This window comes from Littorina saxatilis, linkage group LG3 (assembly GCF_037325665.1).
Source record: "Littorina saxatilis isolate snail1 linkage group LG3, US_GU_Lsax_2.0, whole genome shotgun sequence".
Classification (NCBI taxonomy): domain Eukaryota; kingdom Metazoa; phylum Mollusca; class Gastropoda; order Littorinimorpha; family Littorinidae; genus Littorina; species Littorina saxatilis.
This window is the reverse complement of record NC_090247.1, coordinates 68,493,513-68,513,497: the sequence shown is the minus strand read 5'-3', so window position 1 is coordinate 68,513,497 and position 19,985 is coordinate 68,493,513. Positions and strand designations below refer to the sequence as shown.

Genomic DNA, 19,985 nt, shown 5'->3' with positions numbered 1-19,985 from the left:
CCCAACCACTCCCAGCATCTTACACATCCACTGAGACTGGAGATCAATAGCCAAGGGGGTGACTGCTGACGTAAATTCTTCGATGGGGGAACCGGCGACTCTTGGACGTCAAGTTGGACAATCTTCAATCACCGTCTCCTTATGCCAAAGCTAAAGACGGCTGACATCCTTTCGTAGATTGTGGGGACGCTCTGTGGGAGTGTTTCTTTTGACAGACCAAAACACTGACACAATATTGCAGGAACGATGTTAAATGTCAGAAATTTTCGTTTTTTAAGGCGTTTGAATATTAAGTCATATGCCTCTTCTTGCAAACTCAGTTGTGAAGACAGTCCGTTCTTATCTGTGCCGAACAAGCATTCATTTTGACCCGTTATTTTCACTAGCATATAAAGCACGTTTCCCACAGTCACACTACATTACTTCAAATGAGAGAGAAAGTGTATTGACAAAATTTCAGCAAATTGACAGTTGACTCCGTTCGAGAGATGGGTCATCATTGGTGCCCTAATGACCCATTATGTTTATCAAGTTATATGATTCAAATGAAGGATAGTATTACTACACAGAGAACTTCAAAGTATACACTTATAATTACCTATACACGCTACGCGTGCAGAAATCACCAAAGAAGAATGCATTTTGCGTCAAAGCCAAATAGGGGGTAAGGGAGATAAACCCGCGATAGTGTACGTCAGAATAATCCTGTGGTAATGTAGGATAGCTCAAAAGAACGGCAAGAAACTCTTCTTTTGAACTGTGTTGTACTTTCTTTCCAGTATGTTGCACAATTTTCCAGAGATAAACGTTATTGAAGATATTTCGGCAAATCAACGGTTCGCACCGTTCAAGAGATTGTGGTTGCACGCGTGCCTTCACTGTGGTCAGAGTGCTGTGGTTATTGTCGTTCTGATTGTTGTATATCGTGCTGAGAGCATTGTTGTCAACATAAACGAAAAGACAAATATCATAGCTGAAGAAATAACGCCACAGTTGATCACCAAAGTGCATTAAAGTTTACGGACCGACCCAAAGCTAGTACAGAACACGATGGGGGTACCCTTCAAAACTAAGTTAGAAAACACAGCAGTCCGCAAAATATTACTTGGTTACGTCAATTTTCTTGTTCTATACACCCTAAGGGTCCACAGAACCGCGATGGGATTTTTAACAGGGGGGAGGGGGGGACACTTCTGGACTCAGCTCATGGACTATTATCCCCCTTCGCATGTACACGCAAGCACAAGACCAAGTGCCCACAAAAATGATCCTGTAATCCACGTCAGAGTTCGGTGGGTTATAGAAACACGAAAATACACAGCATGCTTCCCCCGAAATCGGCGTATGCTGCCATATGGAATGGCGGGGTAAAAATCCACTCGTGCAAAAACATGAGTGTACGTGGGAGTTTCAGCCCATGAACGAAGAAGAAGAAGATAACACCAAAGAAGGGAAGTGGTAGCCGGCTATAAAGGAAATGCAATAATCATGTGTTCTTCGCACATTGACACGCATTTGTGAGGTTGGGGTAGATGGAGGGGAGGTGTTGGTGGGGCGGAAAGGGGGGGGGGGGGGTGCCGTTCCAAAAGATTATTTGTTAGCTAACTGCTGACTACAGACTGTGTCTTCATTAAGAATTGGAGCCAAGCTAGTCGGTCCAGATTTGTCGTAGTCTAAAATGGCAAACCAACATTAATTCCAGAGACTTACGCACATTAGTTAGCTCGGCAAATTGATTACAGTCGACAAATCCAGCTAACAAGTAGTTATGTTACAATCAGGCTATGTTCATGAGTCATGAACTATAAATAATATACAGATAAATGAATAACCTTAAATTGCTGCTGCTGCAGGCAAATTGAATTAGCAAGTAATTCTGGCGGCCCGGGTTAGCCATTATCTCTCTTGTTTTATGGCTTCTGGTTTTCAAGAAAACATAGGATGAATAACCCAGCGGAATCACTTGGCACCAAACGTTAGCTACTTAAAATGTTATTTTTCACCCTATGTTTTCTTGAATACAAACTTGTTTAAACCATATGCCCGGCATAAAACAAAAGCCTCGAAAGAAGCAAAAGGTTTGTGCTTCAGACTTAGTTGAAACTCAGCAAATTGAGCGGAGAGCGTACGTGTGCATATAAGCAAATCCTCAGTGACATAAGCCAAAGCTTTCTTGCTTCAAATCATATCTATATGATACCCGGCCGTGCTTGACAGTTGCCAGAATGTTCGCCCACGTAAGCACGTGCATCATTCTCGTCGGCGTTCATTTGTAACCGAGCTGGCAGAGCTCTCAGGGCCAACTTGGTACCGTGTTTTAGTCACGGTGTCACGATTTCATCTTTCGCCTGTGTACATATTTCCCCCTCGACATATACTCAAGACTGAGATGTTGTTTCCTGGTAAAATTAAGAAGTGAAATTATTTATGGACGAAAAGCATGTCAGTTTCTTGCATGTGAAGAAAATTGGTGGTAAAATTTAATAGATTTCACCCCCAAAATCGAATTCTTCGAAAACGTGTACTGAGTGGTTACGTCCCTTGAGTAAGAAGGAAAACATTTTAGGATGAATCAATCTTCTAAGTTAAATAAAACAAATTGGTTGGACAAACTTTGGCCCCATGAATGTAAGGTACACAAGGTCGCTCATCAGTACTATCGAAGGGTGTTTTTTTGTTCAGTGTAGAGTTTATACTAGATCAACGAGGCCGAGAGGCGAAATATCAACACGGCGAAAGATGAAAACGTCACAACGGCCCAGAAGGCGCATATGTTTTACTCCACTCGGACCGGCCAGTGCGCCTAATCAGCCGCTTGCGTCTTATCCGTGGCCAAAAGTTGGAGAAAAAAATCTTTGTCGTTCACAATGTTGTATGTGTGTTGTAGTTATGTGATGCAGACAGTGTTTAACTAGCATCACTGCAGTTGGTTGCACCAACCTCCTGGGTATATATGTTTCCGAGACTTAATTTCCGAGGCGCTATAGCTGGCCGGCGGCAGGAGCGAGGACTGACACACACACACATCGTGCACACATACACACACACACACATCGTGCACACACACACACACAAACACCCCCCTCCACACACACACACACACACACACAAACACCCACTCACACACGATCTTTGACTCTCTCTCAGTCTCTCTCTCTCTCTCAATGAAACAAGTGGCTAACCATACACACTGAGAATAAATATATGTTACTGTGTTTCGCGATAAATTGTAGTGCTTAAAGTCACACTCCTTCCCGTGCAAACAATTCGGCTCATCATCGGAGATCAGGCCAGCTTTCTTCAGCGTTGTCAGGTCGTATGAGAGCAAATAGATACCAGGGTCCGTCTTGTGTAGGATGAGGATGAGGGATGGTATGCATTACGTCAAGTTGTTATTGCAGGTTGCTACATGTGATTTGGTTCTTAAAATGGTGCTGCAGCTCTTATCAGAAGAACTTGGGAGTACATCAAGCCTCACACACACACACACACACACACACACACACACACACACACACACACACACACACATCGTACACACACACACACACACACACTCTCTAAAATTCTCAAAACACACGTCTGAACATTCAGAATAGATATAGTTCACAATAAATATATTTTACTTTATTTTCACGATCACAGGTACATGAACTGTTTATATGCAATGGCAAAACAGTCACCCGCTGTCTGTTTACGATACATTCATGTCACGCCTCAACATCAGAAACAACAACAGGGTGTGGGAGGGGGGGGACTAAAATATCCAGACAGCACATTATAATTACCACAGTAAGTGTCAAATATGTGGAGTATGCAATTCTTCCTGAGTCGGCACTTCTGGGCATCACAAAACTGACAGAAAGCTCAAATCCGCATTGAAAATAGACCTTCAGCATGTGGTAAAAGGTCTGTCTCACAAAACCAACCACACCCTCTGAAGAAACTTTGGCCAGGGAAAAACTGAGGGCCTTCTTTTGGCGAAATCATGACACCTGTATACATGTTCCACGTGCACAGTGTAACGATATAAGTCAAATGACCATGAAGGAATGTTAAAACTCTTCAGTTTTCTTTGGTAATTGTGTCTCCAACTTTTGGAGAGTTCCATTACCATTACCAGAATAGCCTTTAGTTTTCAAAATTCATGTTACCATGCCTTAAATCAAACTGTCCCTTGCGACAACCATCACCTGCCCACAACGATGAGCAACACCCTTCCGCCAACCACCTTTGATCCTAAATACGTGAGAGAGACACTCGTGAGATAATAATCGTTCAAATCACACGTGTGTATATCATGTAAATGAGGTCATGTCTAGCAAGTCTGGCAGGGACCTGTTTTTCCACTGCTTATGATGCCAAAGTCACCGAGACAAACGTCATTATAGAGAACAAAATTGCTCGCTAATTACCCTCAATGAATTTTTAGAATTAACACGTCACGCCACACTTTCAGAGTGACGTTTCTTTGTTTTGACGTAATAGATTGCACGAGGCTTTAGAAGAGATCGAGGTTCCAAAACAAGCGTCTTCAATTTAGCTGCCTTGACTGCAGGACATTTTCAGTAAAATACACGTAAGTACAGTATGTAGGATAAACAGAATACTACATGGCTTGCTGTTTCGTACCAGATATAAACTCGTTGCTTTTTTAAACAGTGAACAGCTCGCTTTCGCTCGCAGTTCAATATTTTAAAAAACAACTCGTGTAAATCTGGTTCGACACAGCAAGCCAAGTAGTATTCTATATTTATACAACAAACTTTTTGGTTGGTCCTTTGGGTGGTGTTATAGACAGGTTTGACTGTACGTCACTGGAAGATATGGTGATGGTTTCCAAGCTGAAGAAGCCATTTCTGTTTACTATTCATACTCCGCAAACCATGCCGCTTTAGAGATCTTAGTCTGGCCATGGAAGTAAGCTGAAGGCAGTTGCGGAGAGCCAATTCCGTTAAACTAGGGGAGACAATTTGATTTCTCGCCTGACAGGAACCAAACTGAAAAAATTATGCTTACACAGTAAACCCCCCCCCCCCCCCCCCCCTCCAAAAAAAAAGATTTTTTTATATTTTTTGTATATATACCGGTATTCCGTTTGGCCACAAAAAACAGCTAGTTTCTACGATTTCTGGCCAGGGGAAAAAGGCATCTGTATATGAATATGTTGTTCAATTGTACATAACTAGTCTTCATCGGGACGGAACATCACCCCTATGGAGATTTTAATGTGTCACAGTTATCCACAGAAGCATAAATGGCTTTTGCTTACACAACTGCTCCAATAAACTTGGTTTCAAAACAAACAACCAGAAGTACCAATACCACATCACAGAAATACAAATGAATAAAACAGGCAGAATTTGTTCCCTTCAACTTTAACAAATTGATTGCCATCACAGCACTGTTAATGAATACTTTGCGTGGAACTTTAAAAGTTGTAATTTGGTAAAGATCACACTGTCAAATTGAGTAGATTTTGATCCAGTATATAAAACAGTGAAGAACTGGTCTTAAAAAGAACAGATGAACATTCACAAAACAATACATGTACTGGTGAGTAGATCCAAACACAACAAAATACCCCCAAATCTTATAAACGCACTAACCAGTAATGATAAAACAGCAACTTTAACACAGACACAAGACTTTCAATCACAGATCTGTTAATAAGAACGCATTACACATTTACTCCTTACTATGATGATAAAGTAAAACACATGTACGAACAAAACGAAATACTTCCAAAAACTGTGGTCAGCAATATCACTCTAATGACATTGCTGGTTTACGATAAAACAACTGACATATTTTTATTTTTATGCATATATATGGTGAAAACCGAAAGTAAGCCACTGGCAGGAAGATGGAAGTACTGAGCACCAAATGCAAGTTGTGTTGCTGCCCTACATACCAACCGGCATAACAGGCAGTAAGTAAGTAAGCATATAATTATATGCACTTCTCACAAAAGTTCTTGAAACAGTCTCTGGTATATGTGCACAAACTGTACACATTCATCTACCCAAATCCGTTTTTCAATCTAGGTATCTCTGCTCTTATTCCCCTTTTTTCAATCCTGGGCCTTTATATGAAGAAAATAAAACTACTCAAGGAAAATGCTAAACAGCTAATATAGCTCACAGCTATCACACAATATTTTCTTCCCCATAAAATGACACTGGCTTTATAAAACAACAACATATTGCAATAAGAAAACAAAGTTACGCATTGACAATTTGGTCCCTGGCAGTTCATGTCCATGCAAAAGTGGACGCAGATAATACAGCTATTCCCTTCAACCTTCTTCCTAACTCTTGTTGTCTTATCACTTTTAAATCTTACCATCTCATTACAAATCCTTTGGGAAAAGCAACAGAGCTCAATTCAGTCATAAAATGAACAGTTTATCCTTTCTTTGAAAACATGCCCAAAGTTCCATACCTCTGATAATACTGGAACTTGCTACGACTGTATTACACAATCTATCCCCCTGCGTAACCCATCTTTAAACAATATTCTGAATCAAAAGAAACACACTTCATACCACTGACCAATTCTTAAGCCTTAATGTTGGACAGCAAACTAAATACAATGGTTTTCCCTTCCATCGCCAACACACACAACCCTAATGGCACATACAAAAAGAGTACCGACAGATATCAAGGTCAACCAACACTCAACAGATCAAGGTCAACATTAAGTAGGTCACAACAGAAAGACTGGGCAGTGAAGTCAAGGTTACAAGGGCATGAGGTTGGGGGTGGGGGTGGGGGGGGGTGGGGTGGGGGGTGGGGGGTGGGGGGGGGGTGGGGTGGGGTGGGGTGGTGTTCACCACAGGGGACTTTTCTTGATGATGCCTGTCCACTCGGTCTGGTCGGCTTCGTTGAAGCGTTTCTGTAGGAAGTTGAGCTTGTCCTCCAGTTCACGTATCTCCTGCAAGCATGGAGGGGACACATGTACTGCATATAAATATACAGTGGAACCCCCCTTTTAAGACCTCCAAAACTCTGAGAAAATCAGGTCAATGAGAATGACAATTCTCAGGTCTTAAAATGGAGGGAGTCTTGGATACATTCACATTCTGAGAACAGGGTCATAAAAGAGAGGGAGTCTGGGTGGCCGAGTGGTAACGCACTTGCGCTCGGAAGCGAGAGGTTGCGAGTTCGACCCTGGGTCAGGGCGTTAGCAATTTTCTCCCCCCTTTCCTAACCTAGGTGGTGGGTTCAAGTGCTAGTCTTTCGGATGAGACGAAAAACCGAGGTCCCTTCGTGTACACTACATTGGGGTGTGCACGTTAAAGATCCCACAATTGACAAAAGGGTCTTTCCTGGCAAAATTGTATAGGCATAGATCAAAAAAATGTCCACCAAAATACCCGTGTGACTTGGAATAATAGGCCGTGAAAAGTAGGATATGCGCCGAAATGGCTGCGATCTGCTGGTCGATGTGAATACGTGATGTATTGTGTAAAGAATTCCATCTCACACGGCATAAATAGATCCCTGCGCCTTGAGTCCGAGTCTGGAGATACGCGCGCGATATAAGACTTCATATAACATAACAAATAACAAGTCGCGTAAGGCGAAAATACAATATTTAGTCAAGTAGCTGTCGAACTCACAGAATGAAACTGAACGCAATGCCATTTTTCAGCAAGACCGTATACTCGTAGCATCGTCAGTCCACCGCTCATGGCAAAGGCAGTGAAATTGACAAGAATAGCGGGGTAGTAGTTGCGCTAAGAAGGATAGCACGCTTTTCTGTACCTCTCTTTGTTTTAACTTTCTGAGCGTGTTTTTAATCCAAACATATCATATCTATATGTTTTTGGAATCAGGAACCGACAAGGAATAAGATGAACGTGTTTTTAAATTGATTTGGACAATTTAATTTTGATAATAATTTTTATATATTTAATTTTTAGAGCTTGTTTTTAATCCGAATATAACATATTTATATGTTTTTGGAATCAGCAAATGATGGAGAATAAGATAAACGTAAATTTGGATCGTTTTATAAATTTTTATTTTTTTTTACAATTTTCAGATTTTCAATGACCAAAGTCATTAATTAATTTTTAAGCCACCAAGCTGAAATGCAATACCGAAGTCCGGGCGTCGTCGAAGATTACTTGACCAAAATTTCAACCAATTTGGTTGAAAAATGAGGGCGTGACAGTGCCGCCTCAACTTTCACAAAAAGCCGGATATGACGTCATCAAAGACATTTATCAAAAAAATGAAAAAAACGTTCGGGGATTTCATACCCAGGAACTCTCATGTCAAATTTCATAAAGATCGGTCCAGTAGTTTAGTCTGAATCGCTCTACACACACACACAGACACACACACACACACGCACACACACACGCACGCACATACACCACGACCCTCGTTTCGATTCCCCCTCGATGTTAAAATATTTAGTCAAAACTTGACTAAATATAAAAAGAGAGGGAGTCCTACATTGGAGGGCCTTGAAAGAAGGGTTCCACTGTATTCACATGTCTCTCAAAAAGTTAAAATGACCAATTCTCCTGTTCCTATGTTTCATCAGACACACTGTGCCATTTGTAACACCAAGGGATCAGTAACATGTTTTGACAGATCAGATTCATACAAATCAACCAATCAACACAATGATAGTATTCTTTGGTTGTTTTGTGAAACAAAACTCCTCTCTCCTCCTTTTCTTCAGTGATTAGTCTTATGATTTTATCTGCCAAGTCCTCCAACTGTTTACAGAAAGCGTAACTGAAAATTGCTGCCCACAGCATGTTAAGGGAGACAATTTGAGTACACTGCTACACAAAAAAGTCAGCAGCAAGTTTCACATACTCCCACAAATAAATCTTCTTCTAAGTTCTAAAGATGTGCACTTAAAAAACATTTACAAAATAACACACACACACACACACACACTTGCACTCACTCAAACAGATACACAGTCAAACCTGTCTATAACGACCAATCAAGGGACGGATTAAGTGGTCATTATACTTATACAACCCAAGCAGACTTGGAGACGAACAGTGGAGGGGGAATCAAAGGACCTCAACCACTCCTGGGCGACCCTGGAAAGGCTTGCAAGAGACAGACAAAAGTGGAGGTCCTTTGTCGCTGCCCTACACGCCACCAGGCGTGAAAGACAGTAAGTAATACTTATACAGTTATAAACAGGTGGTCACAATGAAAAGGTAAAATATAGAGAAAAAACCGCATCTGGGATCCTTCAGAGATGTACATGTAGCTATGGGCAGTGTTGTTGCTTTCTAGATGCAGCGGCAAGGGCATGTTTGAATGTATGGTTTGGTACACATAACCACTCATAGTCATACATAATGCTCGCACACGCACAACACAGGCAAACACCACTACGTCACGGTTCAACAACACAGGCAAACACCACTACGTCACGGTTCAACAACACAGGCAAACACCACTACGTCACGGTTCAACAACACAGGCAAACACCACTACGTCACGGTTCAACAACACAGGCAAACACCACTACGTCACGGTTCAAACAGAAAGTCGAACTCACTCTCTTGATTTTCTCCTCTCTCTTCACCTTCAGCTCAGGGATGGAGTTCTCCAGGTTGCTGATCTGTAACACCAAACACACAGGTTACTCAGATGTTTTGTTCCTAGCTTCTGTAAATTTACCCCCATTTTAAGACTCCCTCAGATTTTATCAGATTTTGTTTAGGTCTAAAAAAAGGAGTTCCACTGTATAAGCATAAGAGTAAGAGTGCAGTGACCAACTTATCAAAATCATTGCAGGAAAGAAAAAGGTCTGTGAAAAACAAACAAGCAGCTCTGAGTGGTTGACCTCACATAAATTATTATCTGTTTGTGTTTTCAAAGTCCAAAGATTTTGGCTGTGACCTCAGTAACTGAATGTGCACATGCATGCAAACCAGGATGATTGGACTCTGACACAAGTCTGCAAAGACAGAATACTCAGGGTTCGGAGGGTTGTGCAAGTTTGTGTGTGTGTGTGTGTGTGTGAATGCGCGTGTGTGTGTGTGTGTGTGTGTGTGTGAATGCGCGTGTGTGTGTAAAAGCATTGTGTGTGTGTGTGTGCATGCATGCGTGTGTGTGAGCATGTGTATCTGTGTGTGTGTATGTACATGCATGCAAATGCATGCCAGTGTGTCAATGTTTGTGTGTGTGTTTGCATGCATCTGTGTGTGTGTGCGTGCGCGTTCTGACTCACCCTGGACAAGAAAATCTGTGTCTGGTTAATAATAGTTGACGAGTATGTGTCCGCTTTGACACTTCTGGCCTGTGGTTTTACTGTTAAGATGCAAAACAAGTTATTCACGCGTATGATACCAACTAGTACTTCATTTTTCTATACAAGAAATTTACAGCAATATAAATGTATAATCCAAGAGAGCTGGAAAGAAGTTACAACTTACACCTCGACATTTATCCATTTAAATCAAAATATGCAACAAACAATCACACAAGAGATGTCCCATATCCAATGGTTATTCTATGAAAGTGATGCACAACACTTTTATTCACAAAAGACGTGCATAATCTTGTACCCATCATCCCATTTAATGAACCAACACAAGATTACGCAACAACATTAAGCCTATAACTGCAGATTCTTTCTTTCTTGTGGCTGTTTTGTATAACACGCAATGAAATCAGTTAACACAAAGTGACAGCCGTATACTACTATGCAGCAATGTATGCACCTCTCGTGAGCACTGACACTGAATCATGATAAAGCACATAGTTTTAATGTTCGTATCATACTCCTAGCCATTGACTCCTTTGCTCAAGTTGAAAAGCAAATTTCACCCTGCTGCAGTGTGAAGAGGAAGACTTGACTTACCCCGCTGGTGCTCCAGCAGAACATCCAGAGAGTATGGCCTGGAACATTAAGAAAATTAAGAGTCAAATGATCAACTTTATGTCTTCAATAAAGCAACATTAGCAAAACATACTTGAAAACCCAAGATGACACTTGACATGACAATAAGTGACAAAGTCCTCTTAAACTTTAAACGAATTGAATACTATCTTCAAGTTCTTCTTTAACAGAGTTTCCTACAGAACATGTTCTCACTGAAGCAAATAACAGTGTACAACGATGAGGCTGCAGCATGCAGAATCCATTCATCATTTCATGTCTTGACATTTCACCTGTGAATAACTTTAATTAAGTTTGTAACTTGCGTCTCTCTTGTGTTCTTGTGAAGTTTGCCATTGAGCGGGACCAGGGATCTTCTGTCATTTCGCAACTGGAACCAAGAGCAAAAACAGCGCTGTAATTTTATACTATTAATTGTATTATCTTCTGCTTCAAGCAAAATTACAGTCCAGGCCAAAAACTTTATATTTTGCTTGAACAGACAATCTAGATCAAAGAATAAAGGGAGGTAACCGCTCTGAGTATGGACACCACTACATGTAAATGAAAGCTGAGCCAAACAGTCAAGAGGATGTTTGTTGAAACAAAAATCAAAATTACAGTCCAGGTCAAAAACTTTGTTTTGCTTGAGAGAATTTAGATCAAATAAAGAAAGGGAAGTAACCGCTCTGGATACGGACAACACTAAATGAAAACGAAGCCAAAACAGTCAAAAGGATGAAAGATGATTTATTCGTTTAAACAAAATCACAGTCCAGGCCAGAAAGAGAGAATCTAGATCAAATAATAAAGGGCAGTAAGCGCTCTGAGTATGGAAAATACAAAATAAAAGATAAACCAAATCAGTCAAGAGGATGAAAGATGATTTGTTCGTTTAAACAAAATCACAGTCCAGGCCAGAAACTGTATGTTTCGCTTGAAGAGAGAATCTAGATCAAATAATAAAGGGAAGTAACCGCCCTGTATGGACAATACAAAATGAAAGCTAAACCAAACCAGTCATGATGATGAAAGTTGGTTTGTTCATTTCAAATTCAATGCTTCTTTCTCTCTCAAGTGCAAGGAGACACATGCAACAGTTTTAGCATTTGTCCAATAGACCCATATTGCGGTTGTGAGGGTGCCCAGGTGTTTGACCAACACTGGTTGACTCAGAAAGAGCAAAAATAAAACATTCATTCGACAAGTCTGGCGGCGGAACGAAGTTCAGGCGTGGATGTTGCAGTGAGTGCCGGGACGGGGCGGCGTGAGAGCATACTGGGAGAAGGAACAAGCATCGGGACAAGCAAGAGAAGAGAGGATGAAAATAATAAATAATAAAAAAATAAAAAAATAAAAAAATAAAAATAGACCCATATTCTTATCCCATGTATAAAAGCTTGGACAGATCTGTGGTGGCCTACAGCAAGGTATTGGTAACCCTGTTTCTCCAGCAAAACTGTGAAAAACACAAAACAATTTACCAATAAAAATAGAACACAATACAAGCTAGCCGCAGCTCTTGCTTAAAAATTATTAGTTGCTGCAAATTATACCTACGTATACCTATAAAAATGTAACAAAATATACATGCTAGCTGCACTTGCTTAAAAATGATTAGTTGTTGCAAATTAGACCTACGTATACCTATAAAAATGTAACAAAATATACATGCTAGCTGCACTTGCTTAAAAATGATTAGTTGTTGCAAATTAGACCTACGTATACCTATAAAACTGTAACAATATACATGCTAGCTGCACTTGCTTAAAAATGATTAGTTGTTGCAAAATAGACCTCTTTGCTTCCCTACATCAATGTTGTTCCTGGATCTCCGGTCAATGGCGCACATGTTTTGATCTGACGCATTGTTCTGACCCCTTGCTGAGAGTTTCGGAGCTCTTCTGGCTGAACTTTTTCTTTAGCCGGGGACATTTAGACCTATACATATTTTCAGTCCTATTCCAATTGACCTATGGAGCTCTTAGTCTGGGAACAACACTGCTACATGCCACAGGGCATAGCGGTCAGAAAGTTGGTTTGTTTGTACCTGTAACACAATTAGCCATATAGTAGTGTCTATGTAACAACTAAAGGCCAGTAAGTTGGTAAGTTAGTACCTGTAACACATAGCCTGTGTTCTTCAGTCCCAGCAGTTTGCGCACTTTGGCCGACACCTGCTTGACCGACTCCCCTTCCGCAGTCTGCACACCCAGTAGCTTCAGCTCTCCGTCTGTGTCTGCAACACAACACTCACGTCAAATCACAGTGAGGAATCAAAAAAAAACAAGTCGCGTAAGGCGAAATAACAACATTTAGTCAAGATGTCGAACTCACAGAATGAAACTGAACGCACTGCTTTTTTCACCAAGACCACATACTCGTAGTTTCGTCAGTCCACCGCTCGTGGCAAAGGCAGTGAAATCGACAAGCCATGCAGAATAGTGCGGTAGTGGTCGCGCTGAGCAGGATAACACGCTTTTCTGTATGTCTATTCTTTTTAGCTTACTGAGTTTGTTTTTAATCCAAACATATCATATAAAGATCTATATGTTTTTGAAATCAGGGACCGACAAGGAATAAGATGAAATTGTTTTTAAATCAATTTCGGAAAATTAATTTCAATCATAATTTTCATATTTTTAATTTTCACAGCTTGTTTGTAATCCAAATATAACATATGTATATATGTTTTTGGAATCAGACAATGACGAAGAATAAGATGAAATTATTTTTGGATCGTTTAATAAAACAATAATTTTAATTACAAGTTTCCGATTTTTAATGACCAAACTCATTCATTAGTTTTTAAGCCACCAAGCTGGAATGCAATACCAAAGTCCGGCCTTTGTCGAAGATTGCTTTGCCAAAATTTCAATCAATTTTATTGAAAAATGAGGGTGTGACTGTGACTGTGCCGCGTCAACTTTTACAAAATGCCGGATATGACGTCATCAAAGGTATTTATCGAAAAAAAGAAAAAAACGTCCGGGAATATCATTCCCAGGAACTCTCGTGTCAAATTTCATAAAGATCGGTCCAGTAGTTTAGTCTGAATCGCTCTACACACACACACGCACAGACAGACACACACACACACACACACACACACACCACGACCCTCGTCTCGATTCCCCCTCTATGTTAAAACATTTAGTCAAAACTTGACTAAATGTAAAAAAGGAAACAGAGAATGCTTCATGTCCTACACTGGCTAAATATTTTGCCTCTTAACTCATTGTCTCCCAGGTACGGACATATCCATACCCACTCATATAGTTACTATCTGACAAGGTACGGATATATCCGATGTTCAAATAGGGATTAGGGGTGGTGAGGGGGTGTGGTACTGGTAGTGGTGTGGGGGTTGGGGAATTGTGAAGTGCAACATACTGTTCCTGAAGTCCATTGCCAGCTGACGCAAAGCTTTCGTACAATTGAATAATGTGTTTGGTCTGCCAATGCGCTCATTAGTCATTATTTTTAATTTTATGCCATGGCAAAGCTGACATTGAAGTCAACAAGACCATTGGATAAAATCATGCAGGCACTCTCTCTCTCCCTCTCTCTCTCTTAGTCTCACACACACACACAGTCTAAGGAGCGTTTGAAACTGAAAGCTTAGATTTGTACAAAGCAGTTAGGTAGGAGTTGCTTGTTTCATTTTCAGACTAATTTTATCTGACCCCAAAAGATCACGTTTGCTATAAGATGCCAATCCTTGAAGACGACGAGACATAAAATGAAATCATCTGTCAGGGTACTACTTTATTATTATTATATGAAGTCTTATATCGCGCGCGTATCTCCAGACTCGGACTCAAGGCGCAGGGATCTATTTATGCCGTGTGAGATGGAATTTTTTTTTTACACAATACATCACGCATTCACATCGACCAGCAGATCGCAGCCATTTCGGCGCATATCCTACTTTTCACGGCCTATTATTCCAAGTCACACGGGTATTTCGGTGGACATTTTTTATCTATGCCTATACAATTTTGCCAGGAAAGACCCTTTTGTCAATCGTGGGATCTTTAACGTGCACACCCCAATGTAGTGTACACGAAGGGACCTCGGTTTTTCGTCTCATCCGAAAGACTAGCACTTGAACCCACCACCTAAGTTAGGAAAGGGGGGAGAAAATTGCTAACGCCCTGACCCAGGGTCGAACTCGCAACCTCTCGCTTCCGAGCGCAAGTGCGTTACCACTCGGCCACCCAGTCCACCAGAAAACCTCAGAAAACCCCGAAAACCCCATCTAGACTAACTAAATCTATCTTCAAAGTGAAGTATTGGACATATGCCTGTGAAAAGTAAGCCTGATTCATGCTACATCATCATCATACATGCGATCTACTGTCACTGTCAGTTTGACAGCGTCACAGTGTGCACAGTGCACTTGCGTTGTAGGTCTGTGAAAAAAAGTATTTGTGATGAAGTATGCTTCTAAAACGCTACTTCTGGTTTAAAATTGTTAAAAACTTCTATATTACCCGAAGATGTGTCGTAAAGTCTGCTAACAGTCATCCAAACAACTTTCTCCGCCATCTTGATTATTAGCCAAGTTTTATAACTCTAGTAGTAATGTAAAGTGTCTCGCGGAGTTACTTCCCTTCTCATTTTTTCCGCTGGATTGCGTCATTGTGGTCGATCTAGTCATCAGCTAGAAGCTACGGCGGCACATTTGAAATAGCTTTTATCCTAAACCCCAGTGAGGATAATTGTCTTGTCTAGGGATTCCCTCAGTATAAAGAAGAAGACGAAGACGAAGAAGCCGCTGACTTTCGCACACAATGGTAATTGGTATCAGTGACAGGTGCGTAAAACTTCGTTAAATGCCTGTTGTTTAAAGCAATAAAGGCACAGTAAGCCTCCGGTAAACCATCACAGATACTGTCAGGCTTTTACACACAGTATAAACACCCTTCCATTTGAACGCTCACCAAACGGGAACATCCTAGGTGCCCTACGTAAAGAGCGAGTAATTTTTAAAGAATTAATTTTGCGGATTGTCTCACTCTCAGAGACTGGATCTGGATCTGGATTTGTTACGTTGCAGGGACCACTGTTGGTCATCTTCGCAACGGATGCGGGAGAGCGCATGATAATAATTTAGAGTACAATAAAAGTCCTGACTTTGGTGGGACGAGTCATACAGGCTGTTGCTTCAATGTCTTTCCCACTCTTTGCAACTTGTTAAAATGATAAAAACTACTGGGCTCTGTAGGCGATCAGTGTTGGGGCAGCCCTGATGACGGCAGTCTCAGCGCTGAGGATGCTGCGCTGGCTGGCTGGGCTGGTCGTGCTGGAAGGTCTGCGTCACTCAGCTGATTCCACTCTGCGACTGTCCGTACGAAGAAAGAGTTCTTGTACTGGTCTGTCTTGCAGGTGGGGATGCGGAGACAATCGGACCGTGGTGCGTTTTGGCGCAAGACCTAACTTTTAAAATCTAAATAATGAATTGACAGCTTGTTACACAAACATTCTTAAATCATAAAAGAATTCTTTTTTCATCAAGACAAGATCAGTACAATTCGAAGTTGTGAAAGTTTGAAAAAAGAAAAGCCCGGAAGCAGGGTCACGCAAGGTTGTGGTTCTCGTAGCAGACGACGGTTTATGCCTATCGCCAGTTCTTCTGAACAGTCAAAAGCCATCGCTAGAGTTCTTGTGAACCACAGCCGTTTGTTCCGTGCATACCCGGTAGTCAGAGGTACATAATAACGTGCTATTGCAGATAAGTTCACATCGAGTTGCATTCAAATTACTAACTTACGACTACATTGTGAAAAAGGGAAACTGGATCACACAGGTTCACGATGGCTCAGGGGTAAGATAAACCACGCAAAAATAAATTCTTTGAAAATTGCTCGCTCTTTACGGAGGGCACCTAGGATGTTCTCAAGCGGTGAGTGTTTAAATGAAAGGGTGTTTGTAGTGTGTAAAAGCCTGACAGTATATGTGATGGTTTACGGGAGGCTTACTGTGCCTTTAAGCTGCTCCCAAACCTAAAGAACTTGCCTTGTGATGAATGTCTAGATGAAAACCAGACCAGGTCAATAAGGCCACAAAAAAAAATTGTCTGTTTCTGGTCACCCGACCGACCCTAAATTTCGGCGCCGACCCTAAACTTTTTTTTTCCAAACTCCAATTTTGTTGTTTGTTTTTTTTGGTGGTAAAGGACAGGGTGAGAAAATGAACAACAAAAACGTGTGAAAACGAAAGTCCGCTGACGATTTGTAAATGTGTTGAGTGTCTTGTCTCTATGTATAGTGAATCCAGTCTCTTTGCGCGATTTTTAAAGTTAGTTTTATTGGTCTACATTTGGGGTTAAAAAAATTTTTTTTTTTAAAAATTTAAAAAAATCCCGACCTACCGACCCTATTTTTTTTAGCCATGTTACCAGAAACAGACAATTTTTTTTTTGGCCTAAGTATCACTATCAGAGTTGCTGAGTTACTTGTTGATGATGATGTGGGAGACCTGTGTTTTTCAGATGGAAAGCAAAGAGGCATCTGAAGAAAACAGCCTCAAGGGGCCAGCAGTGCGTTATGGTCCCATAGATTCAGCAATGGAGTCTCAAGATGAAGAAGAGATGGAGACAGATCAGGAGACCAATGCTGCTGCAGGACTGACAGAAACTGGGGATGCCAACTGCAGTGGAGGATCTAGTGTGGTAACATTTAAAACTTTTTCAGCCCTGTATTCATTAAATGTTGGTACAGTCAAACCTGTCTTTAACAACCACCCAAGGAACCTATCTTCTTCTTCTTCTGCGTTCGTGGGCTGAAACTCCCACATACACTCGTGGTTTTTTTTTTGCACGAGTGGAATTTTACGTGTATGACCGTTTTTTACCCCGCCATTTAGGCAGCCATACGCCGACTTCGGAGGAAGCATGCTGGGTATTTTCGTGTTTCTATAACCCACCGAACTCTGACATGGATTACAGGATCTTTTTCGTGCGCACTTGGTCTTGTGCTTGCGTGTACACACGGGGGTGTTTGGACACCGAGGAGAGTCTGCACACAAAGTTGACTCTGAGAAATAAATCTTTCGCCGAACGTGGGGACGAACTCACGCTGACAGCGGCCAACTGGATACAAATCCAGCGCGCTACCGACTGAGCTACATCCCCGCCCTATGGGAACCTATCAAAAGTGGTTGTTATAGATGTGGAAAGGTGAATGATGTGGAAACAAATTTGTTCAGAATGATTGTGGTGGTCGAAGTAGGCAGGTGGTCATTATGAAGAGGTGAGGTGGTCTACAAGACCGGTTCGACAGTATCTACAAACAAGGTAGGTTAATTCACATAACATTTAATACAAAATACAACTCAAAACAAAGTATTATGAATGTTTTGTTTTATACTGTACTAGCAGGGAATACCTGGCTCACACTCAAAATACAACCAAATAATTACCTGTACCTATTCACAAATATATATTTATATGACAATGCATGAGGGAAAAACATCTCCCTTTCGAACACAATCAAATACCTACCCAGTTGCGCATTAACTAAGATAAAAGATGGAAAAACATCTTTTGTTCAAACATGACCAAATACTTACCTACTTACACACGAAGATGTACGATGGATAGAAAGACAAGTCTCCTGCTCAGCCAAATCCCTACCCACTTACACAAGTATGGAAAATGGCAAAACAAAACAATAGTTAAAAGTGTTCGAAATAATAAAGAAATAAAAATTACACAAAAGGAAAAAAGTAATAAAATAAGAGAGAAATTTCTCACCACGGACCTTGTTATGTGACAGAGGCACAATCTACAAAAGTGAATAAAACGCAACGCTGGGATGTGTTTTGTTCTACCTTGGATTGAAATCTGTTAGTGCTATTCATACTCAAAATATCATGAATTAGATGTTACCATAACCTGAACATTCATGGCATAAACTCACACACAAATTTGGTGAAGGATTCGTTCAGAAATGGCTGTTTGTATAGCGTTGACAGAAGTGACGCACACAGACAGAATGACAAATATTAGAGGGTATTCAATATGTTTTATTTTGTAGGTTATTGTAGTCAATATTCCATTAATAAACCTATCTTATTCTTTAAAAAAAAAAAAAAAGTTTAAATTAAAAGTGGGGTCGATATATTTGTGAATGTATTGTTTTGTCAATAACAAACGTTCCACCAACCTACCTTTCTTGTTTTTGAGTCACTTGAGAAAAAGTGACTATGTAATCGGTCAGTGTTAGTCTGTCCGTCCGGCCGTCCGGCCGTCCGTCCGGCCGGCCGTCCGTAGACACCACCTTAACGTTGGACTTTTCTCGGAAACTATCAAAGCGATCGGGCTCATATTTTGTTTAGTCGTGACCTCCAATGACCTCTACACTTTAACGATGGTTTCGTTGACCTTTGACCTTTTTCAAGGTCACAGGTCAGCGTCAAAGGAAAAATTAGACATTTTATATCTTTGACAAAGTTCATCGGATGTGATTGAAACTTTGTAGGATTATTCTTTACATCAAAGTATTTACATCTGTAGCCTTTTACGAACGTTATCAGAAAAACAAGGGAGATAACTAGCCTTTTCTGTTCGGCAACACACAACTTAACGTTGGGCTTTTCTCGGAAACTATAAAAGTGACCGGGCTCAAATTTTATGTGAACGTGACTCATTGTGTTGTGAATAGCAATTTCTTCCTGTCCATCTGATGCCTCATATAATATTCAGAACTGCGAAAGTGACTCGATCGAGCGTTTGCTCTTCTTGTTTGATTCTATATCTTATTCTTTGATTCTTGATTTTGAAACGTTCACAGAATATCTGCATCGGATTTCTGAACATTTTAGATTTTTGTTTTGTATTGCATTGTATTGTAAAATATCTGAGGAAAATCTAATTCACGGTGCAATCTGTTGCTCAACAGGCAGGACCAGGACACACTCAAAATCCTCTGCAGAACTCCCTGGACTCATGGCTGGAATGCATTGAGGAATGGTATCCGGAGAGGCACCAGAAAGCGTACTTTCTGCCACCTCTCCACTTCAGGAGAACGCAGCACGAAGTGAGAACATTGGCTGATCAATCAGTACTGATTCCTGGAGAGCCTTGCAAAAGATTTGGATCTCCTCCG

General features: G+C 40.9%; 1 protein-coding gene across 1 annotated transcript; it reads right to left on the bottom strand.

Moving 5' to 3' along the window:
• Positions 1-6,804: 6,804 nt before the first annotated feature.
• LOC138963084 (uncharacterized) lies at positions 6,805-15,493 on the bottom strand. Its single transcript, XM_070335089.1, has 7 exons — positions 15,369-15,493; positions 12,993-13,111; positions 11,199-11,263; positions 10,855-10,892; positions 10,222-10,301; positions 9,547-9,609; positions 6,805-6,936 (listed from the first exon to the last, which is right to left on the bottom strand). Exons 1-7 carry the CDS (start codon positions 15,421-15,423, stop codon positions 6,832-6,834), a joined length of 525 nt encoding a protein of 174 aa, XP_070191190.1. The 5' UTR covers positions 15,424-15,493; the 3' UTR covers positions 6,805-6,831.
• Between the last annotated feature and the right edge of the window lie 4,492 nt (positions 15,494-19,985).